Source organism: Staurois parvus, unplaced genomic scaffold (assembly GCF_062004578.1).
Source record: "Staurois parvus isolate SC_StPar_1 unplaced genomic scaffold, SC_StPar_1.0 ptg000565l, whole genome shotgun sequence".
Taxonomy (NCBI): Eukaryota; Metazoa; Chordata; class Amphibia; order Anura; family Ranidae; genus Staurois; species Staurois parvus.
The window spans coordinates 243,370-267,718 of record NW_028318361.1 but is presented as its reverse complement, the minus strand read 5'-3'; the positions used below and the strand labels follow the sequence as shown (position 1 = coordinate 267,718).

The 24,349-nt window shown below is 42.1% G+C and overlaps 1 protein-coding gene across 1 annotated transcript; it reads left to right on the top strand.

Annotated features, from left to right (window-relative positions):
- The first annotated feature begins 1,297 nt into the window (after window positions 1–1,297).
- Window positions 1,298–17,758, top strand: LOC149450676 (uromodulin-like). Its single transcript, XM_089691619.1, has 10 exons — window positions 1,298–1,450; window positions 2,379–2,438; window positions 3,324–3,425; window positions 5,203–5,417; window positions 8,229–8,383; window positions 10,985–11,221; window positions 12,999–13,155; window positions 14,655–14,721; window positions 15,230–15,268; window positions 17,310–17,758. Exons 2-10 carry the CDS (start codon window positions 2,393–2,395, stop codon window positions 17,372–17,374), a joined length of 1,083 nt encoding a protein of 360 aa, XP_089547745.1. The 5' UTR covers window positions 1,298–1,450; window positions 2,379–2,392; the 3' UTR covers window positions 17,375–17,758.
- Window positions 17,759–24,349: the final 6,591 nt, after the last annotated feature.

The following is a 24,349-nucleotide window of genomic DNA, read 5'->3' as shown; positions in this document are numbered from 1 at the left end:
GTATAGAGTATAACAGGTAAATTGGTAGAGAAGGGTACCACATCCGAAAATGTACAAGAATCACGTAATGTCATATGTAAAGGACTGAGGGTGTTAGATAGGAAAATTGGATGGGAGCTGGAGAGACATTCAATCTCACCGTCCTTGTGTAATGATTTTACAGGTGCCACACCCCTATTTAATCAGAAAAAAGCAAAGACCGTAACAGAGGAAAAACTTATGGGGCTTTTCAAGGCATCATACCCTATGGTTTGGTATATGGTATGGTGCCTTGAAAAATCTCATTAGTTTTTCCTCTGTTAGGGTCTTTAAACTGAGGGTGCTTACAATGTAGTTCTTTCCACATTGGTGATCCAATGGAATAGGAACTCCTAGGTATTTTTTAAGTAGATAGAGGAAGAATGGACACATTAAGGGATCCAACAGGAGAAATGTTATTATACCATACCTGTATAATAGGTTATCAAAGGGGATATTTTGAAGGGTGGTCTTAGATTTTCATCATTAGCTAGAAGTTCCAGTATTTTGCTCTTTCCTTTGGTACCTCTCTATGCTCCGGTGGGAGGTTTTATGGTCTTATCGGTGGTGTAATTGGCTGGCAAGCAATCACCATGCATACACTGCCAATACACTTCTGAGAAAGAAAAAATTCTTGTGAAATATGTTGAGTCATCCCATTCCACTAGATCACCAGCACTATGATAGGGAAATAGCTACATTGTGACACATTTGTGTATCATAGTAAATCTAATCATCTTTAGGTGGTATGTGGGATGCAGTATATGGAAGTCTAGCACCATCAGTATAGTCAGTCCTTCGTATATGATCTTATGTGACTTTAGATCTATTTGTTGTACAATAAAATGGGTTTGTTTATGCCTTTTGTTGGGGTTTGTTACCTCAAAAGCCTGATCTTCTGTTTTGTAAAGACTAAAAAGCAACAAATAGGAGAAGTTCCTTTCTAAGTTTATTTGCCTTTATAGTTTGTCGATAATAGATTTTTGGGCACTGAAAAAAAGTGTCCGAAATTGTGTTTTAAACAAATATTTAAAATGTTGAAAGTTTATTTTTGTAATAGAACTTGCTGACGTTTCATACCAACTATACGCATTAAATGCCTCCAGAAAAATATTTCTGCCAATAAGAATTGTTTTAGAGTTATATCGAGACAGCTCGGGGCTAAATCCTGCCTGAGTGAGGCCCATGTACTCTAACGTCACCCAACCTTCTACGTTCTTCACAAGGTAGACGTATAGCATTCCATCTGGACCAATGAGTATATAAGAAGCTGAGAGATCGGTAATTGTCCACAGATCCCCTCCAACATCCAACTGCCTCTCCTAAAGGTAGCAAAGCTCAACCGACAACGAACTTTGCGCACTTGTTGGAAGATCATCAAGTTGCTGGAAGTTTCGTGAAGACCTGGGACGTTTGAAAACCACATTTATCGGTTAGTATACAATTCCTAAGTCATTTACAACTGATAGCAGACAATAAGGATACAATTGTCATTTTCTAAAGCTGTACAATCTCCATGATGGGAGGGGATGTCATGGGAGAACGATGGAGATTGCCATTGGTGACTCTGTATTTTCAGAATGCTGGTTGGTTATCAAGATAATTCACTGATCTGCGGCTTTGTAATTGCGCTACTTTATGTGAAGCAGCGTGATATCAAAGTCGCATTCAGTGTGAACCAGAGCTCACCGTATTTCTCTAATGGTTTGAATCTTATTGTTTTTTCCTAGAAAATAAAAATAATGAATATTGTAACATATATGAATGTTTTATCTTTCTTTGTATTTATATTGTTTTACTGTGTGTTTTGCTGTATTGCTCTACAGGTTTGAATCTTATTCTTTTTTTCACGTTATAAATTATTTCTCTTCCTCTTCTTCATAATAAGAATAATAATTTTATATATATATATATATATATATATATATATATATATGAAATAATTTTTTATCAAATATTGTTAGGTCTGGTATGTTACGTAGTCAATAAAAATAATGAATATCGTAAAATATATGGATGTTTGTTGTTTGTTTGTTTGTTTGATTGTATTTATTTTGTTTTATTTTGGGTTTTACTGTATTACTTTACTGGCTTGAATCTTATTGTATATTTATAGTTATAAATCTATATATATAAGTCTAGTATGTTACATAGTCAATAAAGATCATGAATATTGTAACATATATGGACGTTACTTTTTCCATTGTATTTATTTTGGGTTTTAATGGAAAAAACTATATATAAAATAAAGCAAAACTCTGCAGGACTTTTTCTTTTTTTATTTTTCTTTCTGTTTTTTCTTTTTTTCTGATTTTTGCTCAATCACAAATTTGGTTGCTCATACTGGATGTATTTTCCAGGGTCCCTGATAACCATGAAGACAACACTGCTGCTCTCTGTATTGTGCGCTGCCATGGCGGGTGAGTGAAGTTGATGTCCTTTTCTCCTATAATAACACATCTGAAATACAGAGACAGCGATAGTTCCCAGAAATTAGATGGCACAATTGGGGAAGGGCAGATGGACAGAGAAGGAATGAGGGAGATCAATTCTCTGATTTAAATGTATCTAAACTAAATCTAAATAATAATGTAATATATTGCAGCTTGCTGGTTCTTAGTGGAGGCTGCATTAGTTTTCTTTTTTTAGACTTTTTTTCACATGTTTTCACTTGGTGATCCTGCCAGCCTTCCTGTAACATCGCCCACTCTCCATATTGTATCTATGAACAAGCAGTGCCATAGGACTACAAAATCCTTCCCCCTTTCCTCATCTGTGTAAGATAGGAGGAAGGGGCAATAAACTGACCTAACAGGACTGATAACCCTGTATGAGATAAGACTGCAGAGTCCACAGGAGAGCATTGGATTTCTGGCAGGATCAACAGATAACAAAACAGATTAGGAATGAATGGCAGCCCCGCGTATCTGCTGAATATCAGCGTGGTTTGCCTGAGGGTGCAGGAATGCGTGTGATTTACACAAATTCCGGCACCTACATATATGTGAACCTCGCCTTATTCAGGAACACGGGTGACTACAACGCAGGGAAGAGGGTTGTGGAGCACTTTGTTTATGAATTGTAACACTTTTGGTAGACGTTTGTATATTGGAACACTCGGGTACAAGTTGCAGCGGTTGGACAATCATTGGATTGCTGTGGAGAACTTTGAAAAAAACTAGACATTATCGCTGATGTATTTGAACTGTTGTGATCCTTGTGTCACATAGTAGCTTGATATGAGACCTGTTTAGACTTCCACACAGGAACACAGGGCGCACTTTAATGTTTTTCTGTCTCTCCAGTGGCTGCGTCTGTACCCTGTGGAAGTGATTTCTGTGCTCCTGAAGAGTATTGTGACATTAGTACTGCCTGCGTGTGCAATACAAGTCTCTTTAACAACACAGGTATGGTATGATATAATATGGTCAGAATGGGAGCCTTTTGAAATCAAATATTGAATTTATGAAATAAAATGTATTTCTATGAATAAACCATATGAGGTGCATGTAGCACACATTAAATAGTGGGAAGGTGCAATGGTCACTTTACATCAGGATTCTAAATGAACCGCAATGGAGTGCCCTGGTGTGAATGAGCCCCCCGACTTCCTGAACATGAGTGGTGGAGAGTACAGGAATAATCTGACTGTCTGCAGATAAACATACAAACTGGGATTGCTGTGCGTAATATGGAGTCAGGAGACCATAGCAAGACCCAACTGAAGTCGGCTTATCGTGTTCCCAAAGACACAATCACTGTTTGCACCCAGATTTGTGGCTTAGGGAGGTCTGTATCCGGGAAATCCTGAAAAGAGTCATCAACTGGTAAATGACTCCTGTGTGCTCTCTAAAGCAGACTTGATGAACCCGAGTTCTGCAGAACCGTAAGGTTCCTCCACAGGTTGGTTTGGGTTCGTTGAGCAAATTCTTCCTCTGAGATAAGTTTATTCTAGTTGCTTCACTCCCGCTAAATGATAGGTCGGGGGGGGGGGGACAGATGATGTATACAAAAGGCGGGGTCTCCCAGGTGACATCAATGACGGTCTACGGATATGACCAAATATAGTCAATGTTGTCACTGGGATCCAAATGTCTGAAAAGACAAGCTACTTGGGTGGTTCAGACGGAACCTTAAACTGGCCACCAATCTGGGGGGGGGGGGAGTAACTACATTGACCACCAATGTAAGGGGAGCACTACATACACTAACCACCAATGTAAGGAGGCACTACACTGACCACCAATGTAAGGGAGCACTACACTGACCATCAATGTAAGGGGATCACTACAATGACCACCAATGTAAGGGGGAACTACACCAACCATCAATGTAAGGGGGCAATACACTGACGGCCAATGTAAGGGGAACACTACAATGACCACCAATGTAAGGATGCACAGCACTGACCATCAATGTAAGGATGCACCACACTGACCACCAATGTAAGGGGGCACTACACTGACCACCAATGTAAGGGGCACTACACTGACCACCAATGTAAGGGGGCACTACACTGACCATCAATGTAAGGGAGCATTACACTGATTACCAATATAAGGGGGCAATATACTGACCACCAATGTAAGGGGGACTACACTGATCACCAATGTAAGGGGGGCTACACTGACCACCAACAGTCAATGTACTGTATGTACACTGAAAGTTTAATTGTCCTTTAGCTCTTTGACTCTCTGGCAGCTTTCTCCCCAGTCCCTGGTCACTCATGCCACCCTACATTGGGTATATATAGAAAACCTCCTATGGTGTATAATGTACATCAAGCACATCACTGTCACCTTTTCATATCAGAAATGTTGAATACATTTACTTTTTTTTTAGCACACCCCAGCACCCCTTGCCATTACATAAATTCAGTGCTGGAGGTGCTGGATTGGCGTTTCCCCACGTTCCCACTGAAAAAAAGCCCTGGTTGGCACTACACTGACCACCAATGTATGGAAAAGGGGTGCATTGACTATGAACAGTCTGTACTGTATGTAAACTGGAAGTTTAATTTGTCTTTAACTCTGACTCTATTGCTGCTTTCTCCCCAGTCCCTGGTCACTCCTGCCACCCTAAAGTGGGTATATATAGAAACCCCTATAGTGTATAATGTACATCAAGTATGTCACCGTCACCTTCTCATCTCAGAAATGCTGAATGAATTTACTCTTTTTACAGGAAGCAAACCATCTCCAAATTTTACTTGTACTGGAGCAAAGTTCAATATACAAGTGCCAAAATGTTGGTTGGAAGCACATGGGTATAATACATCCAATATAAGGCTGAACAGCACAGACAACGGGTGTTTCGCAGTAAGGAAGGTTGTGGATGGAATATCGCAGATGACCCTTCATCATCCATTGACGACCTCGGACTGTAACACTGGAGCTGTGGTAAGTTCTCCTGACACGGGCTGACTGTTATATAAGAGAAGTAAAAACAGATACATTAAAGTATGTATAGATAAAAATGTTATGTTTTAGGAACTTAAAGTGTTACTAAACCCAGAACTCTACATTCACTATATCTGGTCTCCCCGGACCCCGCATTCACTGTATCCGCTCTCCCCAGACCCCGCATTCACTATATCCGCTCTCCCCGGACCCCGCATTCACTATATCCGCTCTCCCCGGACCCCGCATTCACTATATCCGCTCTCCCCGGACCCCGCATTCACTATATCCGCTCTCCCCGGACCCCGCATTCACTATATCTGGTCTCCCCGGACCCTGCATTCACTATATCCGCTCTCCCCGGACCCCGCATTCACTATATCCGCTCTCCCCGGACCCCGCATTCACTATATCCGCTCTCCCCGGACCCCGCATTCACTATATCCGCTCTCCCCGGACCCCGCATTCACTATATCCGCTCCCCGGACCCCGCATTCACTATATCCGCTCTCCCCGGACCCCGCATTCACTATATCCGCTCTCCCCGGACCCCGCATTCACTATATCCGCTCTCCCCGGACCCCGCATTCACTATATCCGCTCTCCCCGGACCCCGCATTCACTATATCCGCTCTCCCCGGACCCAGCATGCAGTATATCTGGTCTCCCCAGACCCCGTATTCACTATATCCCCTCTCCCCGGACCCCGCATTCACTATATCTGCTCTCCCCGGACCCCGCATTCACTATATCCGCTCTCCCCAGACCCCGCATTCACTATATCTGCTCTCCCCGGACCCCGCATTCACTATATCCCCTCTCCCCGGACCCCGCGTTCACTATATCTGGTCTCCCCAGACCTTGCATTCACTATATCCGCTCTCCCCGGACCCTGCATTTACTATATCCGCTCTCCCCGGACCATGCATTCACTATATCCGCTCTCCCCAGACCCCGCATTCACTATATCCGCTCTCCCCGGACCCCGCATACACTATATCCGCTCTCCCCGGACCCCGTATACACTATATCCACTCTCCCCGGACCCCGCATTCACTATATCCGCTCTCCCCAGACCCCGCATTCACTATATCCGCTCTCCCCGTACCCGGCATTCACTATATCCGCTCTCCCCATACCCGGCATTCACTATATCCGCTCTCCCCGGACCCTGCATTCACTATATCCGCTCTCCCCGGACCCAGCATTCACTATATCTGGTCTCCTCGGACCCCGCATTCACTATATCCGCTCTCCCCGGACCCCGCATTCACTATATCCGCTCTCCCCGGACCCCGCATTCACTATATCCGGTCTCCCCATACCCGGCATTCACTATATCCACTCTCCCGGACTCTGCATTCACTATATCTGGTCTCCCCGGACCCCGCATTCACTATATCCACACTCCCCGGAACCCGCATTCACTACATCCCTTTCCCCGGACTTAAATATAAACTGCTAAATACCTTTTCTCATCAGCAGTATATAGCAGTCTTGTGACGTCTGTCAGTGTCCAGCTGAGCACTGGTTAAAACTTGTAGGAGGAGTTTTCATTCTGCTCTGACTGTCCTATGAGGCTGCAAGTTAAAAGTCCCTTTTCTTTTTTTATCTGTGGGCAATTCATTTTTATTTAGCTGTTTTGGGCTGGAGTTCTGCTTTAACAAAACTGGAGACTTCCTCTTTGTCCTGTCAGAGAATACACTGACTCTCTGTCTGGACAGTGCTGATTGGCCCTGTGCTGATCACATGCACCCTCCCAAAGAAAAAAGAAAACTCTCTAGCAATACACAGCAAACTGAGCATGTGCAGAGTGACTCCTGGAGCTCTGTACTATCAGCAGATAGACTGGGGACAGTAAAAGAAGGGGAGGATCAGAGAAGACAGGATCAAACATTCTTCTTTCACAATGTGCAGGATTAACCCCTTAGGTTCCACAATAAGTATACCAAGCATGCTTTATGGCATCTACAGACTGATTGTACTGTTGGGGTTTAGTAACAGTTTATTGGAGTAGAGAAGGCTTAGAACCATTGTTATGTTTTTTGTTGTTGTCTTTGTCCCCAGAAGAGTGTTTTACCCTCTACATAGTTTTTGTTTTACATTTTCATCCAGGCTCAGCAGAACAAATGAAAGCAGCACAAACCCGGAGCATTTTTTTTTTCTATCCTAATGGATTCACAACACTGATGAAACAAATACCCCAATACAGTTACAACCCCCCTGTCCTCAAACACTTACCTGGTGTACCTGGTCACTTCCACCAGATCCTCCATGTCTGTACTATTCACTGTCCAGTCCCAGGTTGGGGGGACCTGGGCTCAGAGAAAATGGGTTGAATGATACTGGTCATCAGACTGAGCACATCAATTGGCAAAAAAAATTCTCTGCATCAAAGTTGAATATTGCAGTAAAAGTAACTTTTCTTATTTTATCTGTAGGCTATTCATTTTGATTTATTTGGCTTGGGCTGGAGCAGGGGCGGACTGACAACTCATGGGGCCCCCGGGCAATAGGGGATCATGGGGCCCCTGTGTCCTTGCCCAAACTCAAAAAAGCATATGAAAAAGGTACCAGGGGCATCTCATGGGGCCCCCTACTGACCTCGGGCTCTCAGGCAGTGCCCGAGTTTCCAAATGGTCAGTCCGCCCCTGGGCTGGAGTTCTGCTTTAACAAATCTGGAGACTTCCTTTTTGACCGGTCAGAGAATACACTGATATTAATAGTAACTATTGGATAATGTGCAGATCACTGTATGGCGGGGAGTTTTCTGACCTCGTCTAATGACTTGTGTTCTTCCTCTCTCTACAGGTAAGCAAAACCAATATCACATACACAAATCAGCTGTATATATTTGCCGAGACGGATCCGATCCGAATAGCCAATGACGCTGCCATGAATGTCTCCTGCTCTTACCCGCTGTCTTCGAATGTCAGCCTTATTGTGCCCCTGCACCCAGTACTCGGGTAATTATTATTACATGATGTTGGTCTTTCAGGAATCCATGCTGATTGTCTCTTATGAGATACTCTTGTGTAAGCGGTCCTTAACCCCTTCATGCCTGAGGGTGAAACAAATCCTAATGCCTAAGCACAATTTTGCAACATTGACCTGTGTTAGTAAAACCGTCCATATCATCACAACTACTTCGTACATCCAGGTAGATTATATTTTTTTTCAGGACGAATCGGGCTTTTGATGTTAAATAGTAATGGATATCTCCTGATTTTTTTTTTTATCAACAGAGGAAAACTGGCCCAAAATATTTAATTTTGTAATATTTATCTTTTTTTTTTTTATACAAACATTTTTCCCCTCTATGCCAGGAGTTAGAGAGAAGAAAAAAAAGGGGGCTGGCCTGTACAGGGACTGATCACTGTGATAGCCAATCAGAGGCTATCACTGTAATCATGTGACCTGGAATCGGGAGTCCCAGGTCCTGATCATTAGAATGAGACCCGGGGTTCTCAGTGACACCGCGGTCTTTGTGCTGGCTGCGCTGTGTGAGGCGCTCCCAGTAGAAAGACAGGTACGGAAATAGGCGGCCCCACGGAAAAAAGCCCAGTTCTGTGAGGGCTGATATTTGTGTGACGTCGGTGTCAAGGGGTTAAAATAGAACTTTAGTCAGAAAACTAAGCCCTGCTAGATCACTCCAGGCTGGCCCCTTTTGCAGGTATAGCCATGGAAAACATTAAAAACAACTACCTGTACTGTTTAAAATCCAGTAATACACTGCCTCACCCTGCTCTGCACATGCTCAGTTGCTCTCTAATTTGCAGCACTGTGCCTAAAATCAGAGCCACAAGAGGCCGATCTGCTGACATCCTGCTGCTCAGGGGCTCTGGGCTTCGTCAAAATGGCAGCCTCCAGTAAGCAGAAACCAGAGGCAAATCACAGCACACACTAATTTTTGTAGCATCATTAATAATGTAGAATGTATTTCTCTAAAGAACATAATTTTTTATCAAGTAGCTATCGGTAAAGTTCCACTTGAAGCAAACCTTCAAATACCTTCCCAACAGTAGATGTTAAACTCGCAGGTCTGTGGTTACTAATTAAAGAGCTCAATCTGTTTCTTAGCAAAGACACTAAACTGAACTTACTGATTTGGAAACAAAAGCTTAGATATAACTGAGCTCAACTCTCGGAGGACACATGGGTGTAAGCCATCTGGGCCAAGTGCTTCCAAGCCGCCCTGTTAAATTCAGAGGAAATGTCTCTGCAATAGAAGAGTCTTTATACCCCGTGTCTCCTCCCTTCCTTCTGCTTCAGTGCTGCAGCCTCCATGAGACTCTTTGGCATTGAATGCTTGTTTGTCCCCCCCGCCACATTGCTGGGTTCCTTCCACCTCACCCTACAACACTGCTAAGTCCTACATTGACATTGGGGCCAAAGAAGGAACCATGGCATGTGCTGGGAGACTCAGGTGCACTTCCAGAAATGTTGAATACTGAAGAGTCCGGTGGAGTATGAAAACTTTTTTATTGCAGGTACATTTAGTCTCAATTTGTTTTCCAATCTGACAAGGTAATTGAAAGAAGTACAGATTTAAAAAAACAAACAAACATATTAACCTCTATGCTGCAGTTGCCCAATGTCTGCTCTAAAACCAAAAAATGTGCAATCAACTGACTCTCGGTCTCCTTGGAGCAAAGAGTGGTGACTGTCAGTCACCACTCTCCACTCTGTTCCTCTAGCACTTACTAGAGATCTAGGTGGGTAAAGGAGTGGGTGCAGCTGGCTCTCAGCCAGGCTCAGCTGTCAATCAGACAATATTGTTGGGATCCTTCCAGATCCTGGGTGGCTCTGCCATGTCATCTAACAAAAACCCGCTATTAGCTGAATCTGGGTCCCAGTATGGATTTAAAAAAACAAATATACATACCTCTATGCTGCAGTATTGGTGTAATTCTGCAGTTGCTCCATGTCTGCTCTAAAACCAAAAATGAGCAACCAAATGACTGCTGATCTCTCGTTTCTCGGTCTTCTTGGAGCAAAGAGCGGTGACTGTCAGTCACCACTCTCCACTCTGCCCCTCCAGCACTTACTAGAGAGCTAGGCTAGGCTAGGAAAGGAGTGGGTGTTGCTGCCTCTGACGCTCAGCCAGGCCCAGCTGTCAATCAGGCAGCCAGGTGGATCCCAACAATATTGCTGGGATCCTTCCAGATCCTGGAGCAGCTCTGCCGTGTCATCTGACAAAAGCCCACCATTAGCTGAATCTGGGTCCCAGGGGAGCAATAGAAAGTGCACTGCTATGACCCACAGAAGAAGTATGAACAAAAAAACGTTTTGAGCATACATCTCTTTTAAATGATCTTTATTGGTCTAATTCTTAAGCAGATTCATTTTAAACCTTTGTGGTGCATTTGCAATTGTAGTTGTAGCAGTTTCACCGCTTCCATCAGTATACACGGAGCTGAGGGGGGTATTTAATAGGTTTGCTCTTTCTTTATCCTCAGTGCAATTAATGTCAGTTCTGCGTCCTCTCTGTATAATAATATAGACGCATGGCCACTTACCTACAAGGGGTTCTAGGTAGGTAACCTTTTATTGTGTTTATTTTCCAGGAGCACAGTAATAAACGGCACTACAGCAGATGCAAGTTATGTAGCCTTAATGATGGCCTATAAAGATCAGTTTACGACCCTTCTCTCAGAGACTGACCCCCTGACAGTGGAAGATATTATCTACATCTCAGTGGTCGTACCAGATCTGGATTCCAAAACCTTCAACCTCTCAGTGGTGAATCTTTATGCCTCTCCTACCAACTCAAGCGACACCAAATACTATCTTCTTCAGGACGGGTAAGTACGCAGTACACAGGTTAGTAGCTCTGCGTGTTCTTTGCACACTTGGACTACAGAAAAAATTCACTAAATGCCCAGAACAATATATCACCTTAGGAGGTAGGTTGTTGTAGTGTTGGCATGAAGTTCTGAACTGATCTACACAAGACAACTTTTTAAAGTCAAATAATTCCACAGTTCGTCTTTAAAGCCACTCAGACTTTTTTTATTTCAGTTTTGGATAGAGTTGGGGAAAGGTTAGAACCATTGTACAGGGGCATCCCTAGGCTTGGTGTCACCCGGTGCGGTAACACATGGTGTCAGCCCATCACAGGTGGGCAGTCCCTGACAGTCGTGCACACACAGCCTGGCTCTTCCCCTACCTGTGTCCCTGTCGCACCCCCCAGACCAGTGTTGCAAGATCAGTTAACTCCATATAGGTTGCAAGCCGATGATCCCCACAGTATGGATCGGATCTGCGGAATGGGGAGCATAATGGATCGGACTCTGATACATCTTGCTTTGATCGTTGACTTGCAACCTATATGGGGTTAACTGATCTTGCAACACCGGTCCGGGGGGGTGCCACGGGGACACAGGGAGGGGAAGAGCCAGGCTGTGTGTGCATGACAGGGACCGCCCACCTCTGGAGGGGTGACACCACTTGTTAACGCAGAACCGATCCATCTTGCGGGGATCGTCGGCTTCCTTTACTATTTTTGGTGTCACCCCCTGAGATAGGTGTCACCCGGTGCGGTGCGAACTCCCGCACCCACCTAGGGATGCCACTGCCCTTGTAAGGTGTCCGTGGCTCCTTTGAGGCACTTTCAGCTTCCTGTTCCATGCTGGTGACACCAGGTCTAGAATTAAGGAGATGGAGTCATCAAGACAGTAGAACACAGACAGCAATACAAACCAGGTGAGAGGTTCTTTCTCTTCACCACTCCGCTTGCCCTTCATGTCCCCACTGGAGAGATTTTACATCAATTCATGTCCTTGTATTTGTGTGTCACCAGGACAGGAAATGAGGGGGAATATTTCTTCAGGCAGCAATACAAACCTTGAGAAGGGACTAGGTGTAGAAGGAGAAAAAAGACAAAAAGCCAACGTATTTGAGGGTATTAAGCAGTCCGCCTTCATCAGCGCTTCAGGTACTTAGGTATATGGAGAAGGACTGGACTCAATAGGATGGTGATTGGTGAAAGATCTAACAATCTTTAGGCATGGCTTTCCCAGCTGCTTTAGGCACCAAGCAATGAATACCCACCAGAGGATCTAACCCTTTCCCATACTATTCATTGATTATAAGAAAAGGTTACAACTACAGAGCTCTTTTAAAATGATACAAAACTTCAGGTTTGAAGTAACACTTGCCTTTTTTCCTGATGTGTCTTCCATTGAAGGACCCCTTTGCACCACCTGTGATGGGCTGCTTTGCTCAAGGCAAGGCTCTACGCATTGACAATCCATAGTTTCCAATAGGCCAGTTCACAGCAATGCATTGGATGAAAAGGATGAATGTTGTATTTTAACAGAGCGCAATACATTGGAGACTTTAATGCTAAGTATCAGAAACAATAATAATGAACACGTGCCTGAAATCATCCATCCAGCTATAATACAGTATACATGTAACATAATGAAGACATGCCATGTATTGTTCATCTATAACAGATATATGTATTTATACAGTATATACCCCATATATTGATCAGCTCTATTAGTATGTACCAGTATTGTGTTCTAATCTTTAGATTACAGTAACTGAAAGCTGATGAAAGGTTTCTGTATCCAGGTGCCCATCTAGTGAAATATCTTCTGACCAGCTAACAGTGACTAGCAATGGACTCAGCAATGAAGCTCTGTTTGCAATGAAAGTCTTCAAGATCGCCAGTTCTAACAACGTCTATCTCTATGCTGAACTTAGACTCTGCACTGATGATTGCACCGTGGTAAGACTCAACGTACACATAGAGGATGTTCTGTGATCTCTGTGCCTGAAGGAGCAGTCAGGGCTTCATTAGCCATACCCACATATTAGGAACCGGGGCTTTTCTTCAACGGGAACGCAGTTCTGGCACCTTCAGCATAGAATGATTGTAAGGGCAAGGAGTGCAGGGAAGTAGAAGTATTTTGTTGCTAAGGGGGTCAATTGTTGCTAGGGGCTATATTGTTACTGGGGAGGATCTATTGCTGCTGGGTAGGATCTATTGTTGTTGGGGGTATTTAGTTGTGGGGGTTTATTGCTGTTGGCTGCTGACAAATATATTGCTACCGAAGGGCGTCTGTTGTTGCTATGGTGGATGAATTGTTGTTGTGAGGTTTTTGTGTTGTAAGGGGATCTATAGTTTCTGGCCAACAATCCAACCAGCATGTCATTGGAAGAAACCCACACAAACATAACATGCAAACTCCATGCAGTTAGTGTCCTGGCTGGGAGGTTAAGATCCCCAGTGCTGCAAGGCAAGAGTGCTAACCATCAATCCACTGTGCTGCCCAAATGTCCACAGTTGGCTTTCTGATCATTACATGGCCTTATTAAGATGCATAGAGGTGTTTATGAACCAAAAATATAAAAAACAAATAAATAAACTCCAAGCATAAAGATGTCAGCTTCCCTCCTGAGTACCAGATCTGCTGCTGCTAACCAAGCAGGAAGAACATTGCTGTGTGTAAAGAGCACATTACCTGAATTAATGGCCAACTCCGCACAAATGTGGCAAATTAAATCATATGCTGGCTACTGATATTGAGATACCACCACCAGAATTCACAGTTCTGCCCATCTGCTGCAGCCATAACGTGGGATGAGCTAGGGTTTGGTTTAAACTCTAACAAAGATGATTGATGGCCATCCCCAACAAAGACAAATGATGGTTTCATGCTCATTCCTAACAAAGACGACTGATGGTTTCATGCTCATTCCTAACAAAGACGACTGATATTGTCATGCTCATTCCTAAAAAAGACCACTGATGGTGTCATGCTCATTCCTAACAAAGACAATTGATGGTGTCATGCTCATACCTAACAAAGACCACTGATGGTGTCATGCTCATTCCTAACAAAGATCACTGATGGTTTCATGCTCATTTCTAACAAAGACAATGGATGGTTTCATGCTCATTCCTAATGAAGACAATGGATGGTGCCATGCTGCCCCGATACAATGTAGAATAAATAGGTGATTGAGGAATATGGCTTAGAGTGACTGAAACCAATGTGGAGGGGAAATGCAAACTATTCCAGGGAAGTCTCACCATTGGAGTGATGGAAGAACTTGGTGCGCCCGCATCCTCCACTGTTTCCATTGTGGGGATAACACAGATAAAGGAACATGAAGGGGACGTGACTTTAGCATAGCTGTGGTGTTTCTTGGATACAATTTGCAGTTCCTTCATCGATTTCACTTGTCTGGAATTTCTGTTGAATTACTTTTATTTCCTTACAGACCTGCGGCTCCAGATCAGGTGTTTCCAAGAACATTGCAGGAAGAACCGGTATCTATCTGAATGCAGGTAAGTCATCTCAGGTTCAGTTTTGTTACAGTAATTTTCCGTGTTCCTTCAGTCACATATATTAAAGACAAAAATATTTTTTTGGGGTAATGTGGGAAAAGGGTTAAAGCTTTTGTCAAGTATTATCTGCTGTCTTTGTTCCCTTTGTGGGAATACCTCTCACTTCCCATTCTGTCTGACTCCTGTCACCTGACCAGGAAGGATGGAGAAATGTCCCAGAGGGGACAAATCAATAAAACGTGCAGAGATTCTAACCCTTCACTGTCATAATAAAAAAAAATGTTTTCTTGCTGAGTGTGTCCCGTATATTTAAAAGATAAAAAAGTGAACAAATTGCCCATTGTTTGGGTTTATTGTCGGGGCTTACAAATGCTTCAACGTCTACGGTGAACACAACACAATTATTTCAGCCTCCAGTGAATGTGAATGTCATACGATATATCCAGAAGAATGAGTCTCAGCCCTGTTGAGGTCTCCAATTAACAGAAATGTTTTTCTTTATTTCCAGCTGATAAGTCTTACGATATAGATGTCAGTTCTGCTAGCGGTAAGTAAATTCTTACATTGAGACTTCTCATGGTTTAAAGAGTTGTAGTTAAACATGTTCAACCCATTTATAGCAACAACACCCTTATATGTGGGGGAAGGGCAGGTGGACCTCAACATCCATCCCCTGCATATATGCCCCACCCCCAGGACTGTGACCGAGCTGTTACCAATAGCTCACAGTCAACTACCAATAATCAGCAGTTGGTAGGATTGGCTCCGGATGATGTCAGCACTGTGCAGCAAATCACAGTGCAACATGATCAGGTGACCCTCCTATCGACCTTTGGGTATCAGGGCCCATTTAAAGCACCAGCTGCCACCAGCATAAAGAGGCTAATGCTGAATTCCAGGAAATAATCTAAATTTTCAGATGAATAACAGATAGGGGAGCCATATTACCTGCCAACGGATTTGTATTTTTGTTCCTGAGATTTACACAACTCTGCCACGCAGCACAGCCATGAGGATGACGCCATTTTTACTGTTACACTTAGGAATACAGCGGTGTCCTCTCCCCACCCCCAGTTGGGCAGTAGCACACTGATTAGGTCATCTACCCCTCCTCCTATCCGCATGCTTCTTGTAAATACTTCTGTGTGCAGCACATGATTAGTACTCCATCCTTGTGCTGTTTCTTCCTTTCACTTATTATTTTATTGCAGGTACTTATATAGCACAACCAATTTACACATATATTGTACATTCATATCAGCCCCGCCCTCAAGGAGCTTACAGTCGAAGGTCCCTAACTCTCATACATACATACAAATACTAGGGCCGATTTAGCTCCCATTGTGTAGGTAGTGCCATGGTTGGGATTTGAACCAACGAACCCAGTGCTGCTAGGTAGAAGTGCTAACCACTTAGCCACTGTCCTTCTCTCCCATTCTTTTTCTCCTGTACAGGGATGGCAAAAGGCCGATACCAGATCACATTTAGGTACTTACACTGCTTGCATTAAAAAAAATGCTCAGCAAAAAATATTGTCTCCTTTTCAGCCTTTGCAGATTCCTGTTACTGGCCACAAAAATATTCAACTCCTCCATAGAGATATGTCAAATTTCCCATTTCCCCCCATCTCACCTGCCTAATTCTAACACTGACTGAGAACTTTGACCTATCCATATAATTCTATGCATACAGTTATACATTTATCTAAAAATGTATTGATTTTTTTTTTATAAAACCATAAAGTTAAAGGGTTGTTAGCAATGATTGAGACTTTCAATTAGAAAGAGACAATCTGAAGGCAAACAGCTTCTGTTGTGCTGTATTTGGAAAACACATAATGCTCCATGACACAAATATTGTATTACATTTTTTTTTTGGTATTTATTGCTGTCCCCCACTAGACAGATTTTGTTTTGCTTAACCTATATTAGCATGTTGTTGTTTTTGGTGGTATTTATTGTCCCCTCACTAGACAGATTTCTCATCACTTCCTGTGTGGTCAACACAACTACAGTGGAGGGGGTCTCTGTATTAATGCGTACATCCAGCCATTTTTTCTCAGCTTCAGAAATAGTTGGAAAGGATAAGGCTCCATTTTGGGCTTTTATTGCCATCTTGGGATATGTTAGTGAAATTTCCCTTTGCTTACTGTCCCAGTGGCAACTGTTTTACCAAACCAGAAATGAAAGCAAATCTCCAACAACAACACAGACAGAAATAATTTTTTTTATTAAGTAGAGTATAGAAAGGTCAAAGAACCTGCCAGCTTTTTTATTGCTGTTTGGGTCCATGTAGCAGATTTTCCCTCAATTCCTTTTTGGTAAAAGTCACTTTGACGGTAAATTTCTCTAATGATGCCCCATATCAATTAGACTGACAAGATTTCAAATTCTATCTCTATAGCATTCAGATTTATAAAAATGTTGGTACTTACTTACTTTAAATTCCCATAGTCACAATCAGGTATAAAAGTTGGCTTTCATCAGACTGCAACTACAATGAAAATGTAGGATTGAACAGAAGATCTTCCATTGGAAGATGACAACCCTTCCCACTCCATTCCTAATATCTTCTCTGTGTTCTTCCAGGTTTCTCCATGCCTTGGACTTTGTCTGCTCTGATCTCCTCCTGGATCCTGATGAAGCTGATGTAAAGTCTTCGAGAACCAACCATCCCGGGCACCATGAGGCTTTGACGTAACGTCAACCCCAATGCTCTCGGCAGAGAGAAGTTATGAAGGAATCTTGTATCTATTTCATTTTCTGTGTATGCTATTGGCTGCATCATATATAACGCTACCTAGGATAACCTCGCCGCTATGCGCCCTGATTATTACTCATTTTGTACAGTGCCGATATTCTGCTCTTTTGGCTTAGAGGTGCCGGCTTTATATCTGAGCTATTTATTGTGTTGTATTTATTGTACGGCAAGAATGGTTAATGGAGTGGACAATATATTAGATATTTTGTATCCCTGGTGAGCACAACCTGTACTTTTTACTGTTCTTTTACATATAATAAACTGCAAAGTAATGTAATTCAAGGTGTTTCTTTGCATTTATATTCAGTCATTGCAGGTGCTATGGTTAGGGAAAGGTGCCTCCTAAGGCATAGCTAACCCCAAAACCCAAAATGTAATATATTGCAGCTCACTGGCCCTTAGATTAGTGGTTGCATTTTTCTTTTTTTTTCAGGTATTTTCCCCCCCTTTTTTTAATTTAAAGTTTTATTTGATTTTCCAGTACAAAAAGAACAACACCTTTTCACACATACGTATTTCCATTCAATCCAATATTACCCCCACCCACCCTTCCACCCTCCCCCCAACCTATTTTCCCCATCCACATCCCCACATCCTCTTTCCTGAACTATATCTTTTCTCATATCTATCTATCTATCTATCTATCTATCTATCTATCTATCTATCTATTATCTATCTATCTATCTATCTATCTATCTATCTATCTATCTATCTATCTATCATCTATCTATCTATCTATCTATCTATCTATCTATTATCTATCTATATATCTATCTATCTATCTATCTATCTATCTATTATCTATCTATATATCTATCTATCTATTATCTATCTATCTATCTATCTATCTATCTATCTCTGATACTGCTCTCTCTCGGATTCACAATTAAGGCTCTCTCCTGACTTCTAAACTTCCCCCTCAATTCTGACCAGTTCCATATATCTTTCAGAGGTTTTACATTTCAACCAACTGCACCACATTTTCCTGAACTATTCCATTTTATCCTCCTCCATGTGACATAGCATCTCCATCCTTTAGATATTTTCATCTCTATTTATCCATTCATTAATTCTTGGTGCTTCAGCAACCTGCCAGAACTTGGGAATAAAACCCTTAGCTGCCCTAATTAAGTGATAAAGTACCCTATTTTTATATAATTTTGCTGAAGGCTCAAAGTTATAAAATAAACACCTCCAGGGATCTCTCTGTACAGTTATCCCACATATTTCCTGAATGTATTGGATTATTTCCCTCCAGTAATCCTGTATTTTCGGGCAACCCCACCATAGATGTGCCATTGTACCCCTTTCTCTACATCCTCTCTAGCACAGAGGTGAAGTATCTACAGTACTTGTTGCCTGTAAGCTACGTTTGGTGTAATATACCATCTAGCTAAACATTTATAGTTCATCTCCACTGTGCTCATATTTGTCACCTCATGTGTTCATTTGAAAACTTTATTCCATTGCTGTGCATTCAATTATGCTCCAAGCTCCTTTTCCCATTTTTCCAAGAACCCCAGAGGATCAGTTCCTTCCATAGCCATAAGAATCTTATAAATCCTAGAAGTGACACGTTTTGGGGTTATTTTTTCTTTTAACAATTTATCAAATGGATACATGTCCTCCGATGTCCTCAGTGGTTGTGGGAGACTTGAAACAAAATGGTTTAGTTGATAGTACCGCCACTCATCAAATGTGATCAATAATTTTTCTTCTTTAAATTTTGAAAAGTGTTCAATTTCCCATCATTCAATATATCCTTCAAGCGCGTGTTCTTATCCTTTATTCATTTCCCAAAAATATTATCCTTCCCCGGGGGGGGGAATACTTTGTTCCCACCAAGGGAGTCGATATTGAATTATATTTCCATTCTTTTTGACTATACATTCTATCCCATAATCCCATATACTCAAAACTTATATGGTATCCATACAATCTTCTCTAACTGTGCCTTACCTAAAATCCCTTCCATCTTTACCCATCCTTCCCCTTGTGAATTAAATGTCCAATCTACTATTCGTGACAAAGTCACTGCTAGATAGTAATTTCTTATGTTGGGTAAGCCCAAAACCCCATTCCCTTTTACTCTACTCAGGACCTCGTAACTGATTCTTGGTTTCTTATTTGCCCATATAAACGTAGTAATCATCTTCTTTATTATCCCGAAAAAAGACCCTGGAAGGTGAACCGGGAGCACGTGGAACTTATACAGAATTTTTGGCATTATCACCATCTTTACCAAATTTATACATCCTATCCAAGAGGCTCCTCCCTTTGAAAGTCTCCTTAGCTCTTCCTTAACTTCATTTATTAGTGGGATATAGTTTGCCTGATATATACCTTTTATTGAGGGGGTTAATTTTACTCCCAGGTAACCTATTTCCTTTTCCCTCCAGATAAATGGAAACTCTTTTTGTAGACTCAACTTCTCTGACATTGGGAGGTTGATAATTAATATTTCTGATTTTATTGGGTTTATTTTCAGATTTGATAGCTCACCATACTGTTTTAATACTCTCATTAGGTTAGGCAACGTTATTCTGGGTTTAACAATATAAAACAAAGTATCATCTGTGTCAACACATTATCTGCATATGTGGCTTCTTTATGCTCCATTTCACCTATCTTTATTCCCGCTATATCTACACATTTCCTTGCCCTCGCCAGAACAGGTTCCAAAGACAGTACAAACAACAAGAGAGAAAGGGGACATCCTTGCCTAGTGCCGTTGTGAATTCTAAAAACCTGAGAAAGACATCCGTTAACCGTGACCGCTGCTGACGGGCTATTATACAATCATTTTATGCATTTTAGGCCCTATTTCTAATGTTTCTAGTGTATCAAACATGAATCCCCAAGAAACCCTAAAAAAAATTTTCAGCGTCGATTGATAGGAGTATTGCCGGCACTTTCTCTCTCTTAGCTCTTTGTACAAGAATCAAGGGTCTCAAACCATTATACCTACCTTCTCTTCTCGGGATAAAACCCCCTGATCTAGATGTACTCATTCAGGCATCAAGTCCTTCAGTCTCATTGCCAGCACCTTAGCATATAATTTAGTGTCTGTGTTTAGTAATGATATAGGTCTGTAACTGGCCTCCAACTCCTCCCCCCGTGATTTCATATACCTGCACATTTTAGGGACAAGAAGATCTCTAAATTTTTTTAAATATCCCACTGCGTATCCATGCAGCCCTGGGCTTTTACCTCCCACAGTGTTCTTTAAGGCTAAGTTAATTTCCTCCGGGATAATAGGTCTCTCAAGGGTCTTTAGTTTTTCTTGCACTAATCGTGGCAACTCCACTTCATGTAAATATTTCTGCGTGGTTCTTTTCTTTTTCTCTTCCCTTTCCTTTTGATCACCACCTTCTCATTAAGTATTTTCCAAGTCTATTCCCCCACTGGTATATTTCCTTTGAGACCCTATTAACTATCCTCCTCGACTCTTGTTCCAAAAGATCTTTTAACTCATCTCTTTTAAGTATTATCTTCTGATATACATCTGTTCCTCTTTTCTTTGTGTAGCTGTTCCAATTTATAAAGCTCTTCTGTCACCATCTTTATTTTTTTTCTGTTCTAATCAAAATCAGTATTCCCCTAATATAAGTTTTATATGTATCCCATACTGTGGCTGCCAAGACCTCATTAGTCTCATTGAGCTCAAAAAAGTGTTACATTTCTCACCTTAACCTACTTTGGGATCCTGTATGAGCATTTAATTTAATCTCCATATAGTTGTTTTATCTCGGCCTCCTCCTACTCATAATCTCATAGTGACGGGAGCATGGTCAGAAATGGACATGACCTCTATGTTGGAACTAACCAATGATTCCAATTGTCTATGCTCTATCATTATATAATTTGTACTAGGAGGGGGGATGGAGGGGGGAATTTGTGCAAGGAGAGGGGATGGGGGGTGGTGTTAGCAGGGATGATTAGGTGGTTGGTTGTGCTGGGAGGGGAGATTTTGGGGAAAATGTATGCTAGTAGAGGGGATTGAGTGGGAATTTGTACTAGGAGAGGGGGAGTAGGGGGGATTTGTGTTAGGAGGGAGGATTGGGGGAAAGTTGTGCTAGGAGTGGGGATCGGGAGGGGTTGTGCTAGAAGATGGGATTTGTGCTATGTGGGGGGGATTTGGGGGGGGGGATTTGTGCTGGGAAAGGAATTTTGGAGAGGGTTGTGCTAGGCTTGGATTCAGGGGGGATTTCAAGTAGTAGGTGGGTGGATTTATGCTAGGAAGGAGGGTTGAGAGAGAGGATTTGCTGGGAGGGGTAAAGTAGAACTGTAGGTGAAGTTTTATCTTTTTGAGGGGGGATGCAAGTAGCTGATCTTGCCTAGGGCACAAAATATTCTAGCACCGTCACTGGGTAGGATTGCAGGAAATAGAGGAGTAGGGATGAGATTACTGCTCATTCCGGAGTTCAAACCAAACCTTGGCTGTTTGGGCATTTGGAAAAATGCCTGAACATTTCAGCGGGCATTGCTTCCTTTATTATACATGACAGATTGCTGTTGTCAGGGGTTATTAAGGATGCAAATATGCTGAGTTTTAACAACTAGTGACTTCACTCTTCCCTATTTGCTACCATGTCTGGGAATCCCTGGCCAAGTAAGCAAAGAAGCTGGGGATATATATACGAAAAAAAAAAACATAGTGGGGGGTCCTCTCATAATTCATACTAAGCATTTCAGGTCTGGTATGAATTTTAGGGGAACCACATGCAAAAATGTCATACTAGACCCTTCAGCTTCCTCAAAGATTTAAGGAAGAACCCTATGCAAAAATCAAGAAAACAAATGTTCAGGTCCCCTCAGAATATAAATACCAGACCCTTTTCTGAGCATGCAGGAAAGGGGAGCAAGCATGCCTCCCTTCCTCCTGAACCATACTGGGCCACATTCCCTCAACCTGGGCAGGAACAGAAGCAAGGGGATTCTCAGAATCTGAAAGCCCCCTTTAACAATCTGGGGGACATCAGATAATGCCTCCCTATGTGAATGCATAAGGGGTACATATTATGCCTAATTATTCTCAAAACAATCTAAAAACACCCACAGTTTTTGACAAGGCCTTCAATAAAAAAAATATTAAAAAGCCCCCCCCACCCCCATGTACATCCTTTTAATTATGTTTCCCAGCTATTTAGATCCACATCAATCATTATGTGTGACATTTGCTGAAGGAAAAAAAAGCTTGATGCCCACCAACATGATCATACCCCAACGGTGGCTTGTTCACTTCTTACAGCTGATTTAAATAAAAGGGGAGGTTTCTCCCAGGTGACATCACTTACCATATTTAGAAATGATCCAAAGAGTCTGGCATGAAACACAAAAAGGACCCTGCCCCTATTTTTGTGTGGGGGTCACCCTTACAATTTACCTGACTTCATATCAATTATTGGGGAAGCCTACACCATTTTTTTGCATGTGGGACCCCATTGACATATACCAGACCCTCATCTAGGATAAGGATCTCGTTCAGATAAAAGGAATCCTCGGCCATTTGTTTACAAACAGAACAAAGCAGCAGGGAAATGTAATTTTGCTAACGATTTTAACAAATTCTTTTCTTTGTAAATGTTGGTGTTGCTGCAGTGGGTTGTATACATCATATATATGCACCACTTCACAGGCAGGGTTGGTGCCTCCCCCAGGCATGGTATTTAATTGAGCCTTGCATTGTTAATGTTTCAATTTGAATGTTACTAAAATCATTGCTGTCTGTCATATGGAATTGTTTTTGCTCTTCGTTGCTTTAATACATATTTCCTAGGACAGTGCCCTGCCCCCCCCCCCCCCCATGAAATTGTTTAACATTTCCTGGCCTATTCACTTAGAAAATGTCCAGAACTGATTTAGTGGTATTACATTCAAAACCAAAAATGTAATATATTGCATCTTACCAATTATTAGATGTGGTGGCTGCTTTAGTTTTTTTTTAATGTTTGTTTCCCTCTGTTTTCACTTGGCCAGTAACACTGCTCCTGTATTACTCTCCATGGTTCCACTTCTGTCACAAGACTTCTGTTGGAGTGCCACCTGACAGCACCTTCAGAAGTGCAGGATGAAGTCTCCGGCTCCAGTACTGACTGTTCCTACTGACTGTGAAGCTAAGTTGTGTCACATGACCTCAATGCAGAGCAATGCAAAGAGAGTCAGCACTGCGACATTATGTGAGAGTGAAAGAGAATAGAATGTGCATGTGTGGGTTGGGAATGAAGCCAGGAGTGCTCATTTGTAGGTTTTGGGGGCCTCACATCCAACAATGGGTACATCCTGCCATTTGCAAGATGGAATGGGGAGGACAATAATATGGACAGCTGAAAAGGTAAGCATTTATTTGCAAAATGAACCACATCATTTATTGTATGAAAGTCACTGTAAGGCATAGGAATGTTTTTAGAAAAAGTATTTGAAGGTGAACTAGCCCTTTAATAATTCATCTTCTGTGGACTTCAGTGGGGTTCAGTACGATGGAGACGAGGTACATTTGTCTCATTACAACTGCTAACTTCATCCTATTTTGCATATGTCCCATTGACAATTGCTGTCTACTGTCCATCCTTTGACTCGTTCTTTATCCATGTACACAACCCAATGAACAGAACATTGCACTCTGAGACAGAAATAGTTGGGATTGATTGCCATTCCTCTCCCAAAGATTGCATGCTTCATGTAGGTATTGGTTATCCCAATGTGGACGGCTTTTAATGTCTATAGCTAAGAGATGTCCACTTAGTCACTGCAGAATTGAAGTGTGGGATCAATCTAGAGCCGCAATGGTTCATGACTGTTTATGTTACCTTTGTAATAATTTCTCATTGTCCCCTCTTAAACCTGTACAGACTTTACAAAAATTACA

Excerpts from the sequence above, each read along its gene's own strand:
- LOC149450676 (XM_089691619.1), top strand. The coding sequence starts at position 2,393 with ATGAAGACAACACTGCTGCTCTCTGTATTGTGCGCTGCCATGGCGG. Across the intron at positions 5,418-8,228 it reads ACTGTAACACTGGAGCTGTG|GTAAGCAAAACCAATATCAC; the intron begins GTAAGTTCTCCT and ends CTCTCTCTACAG. Across the intron at positions 11,222-12,998 it reads TACTATCTTCTTCAGGACGG|GTGCCCATCTAGTGAAATAT; the intron begins GTAAGTACGCAG and ends TTCTGTATCCAG.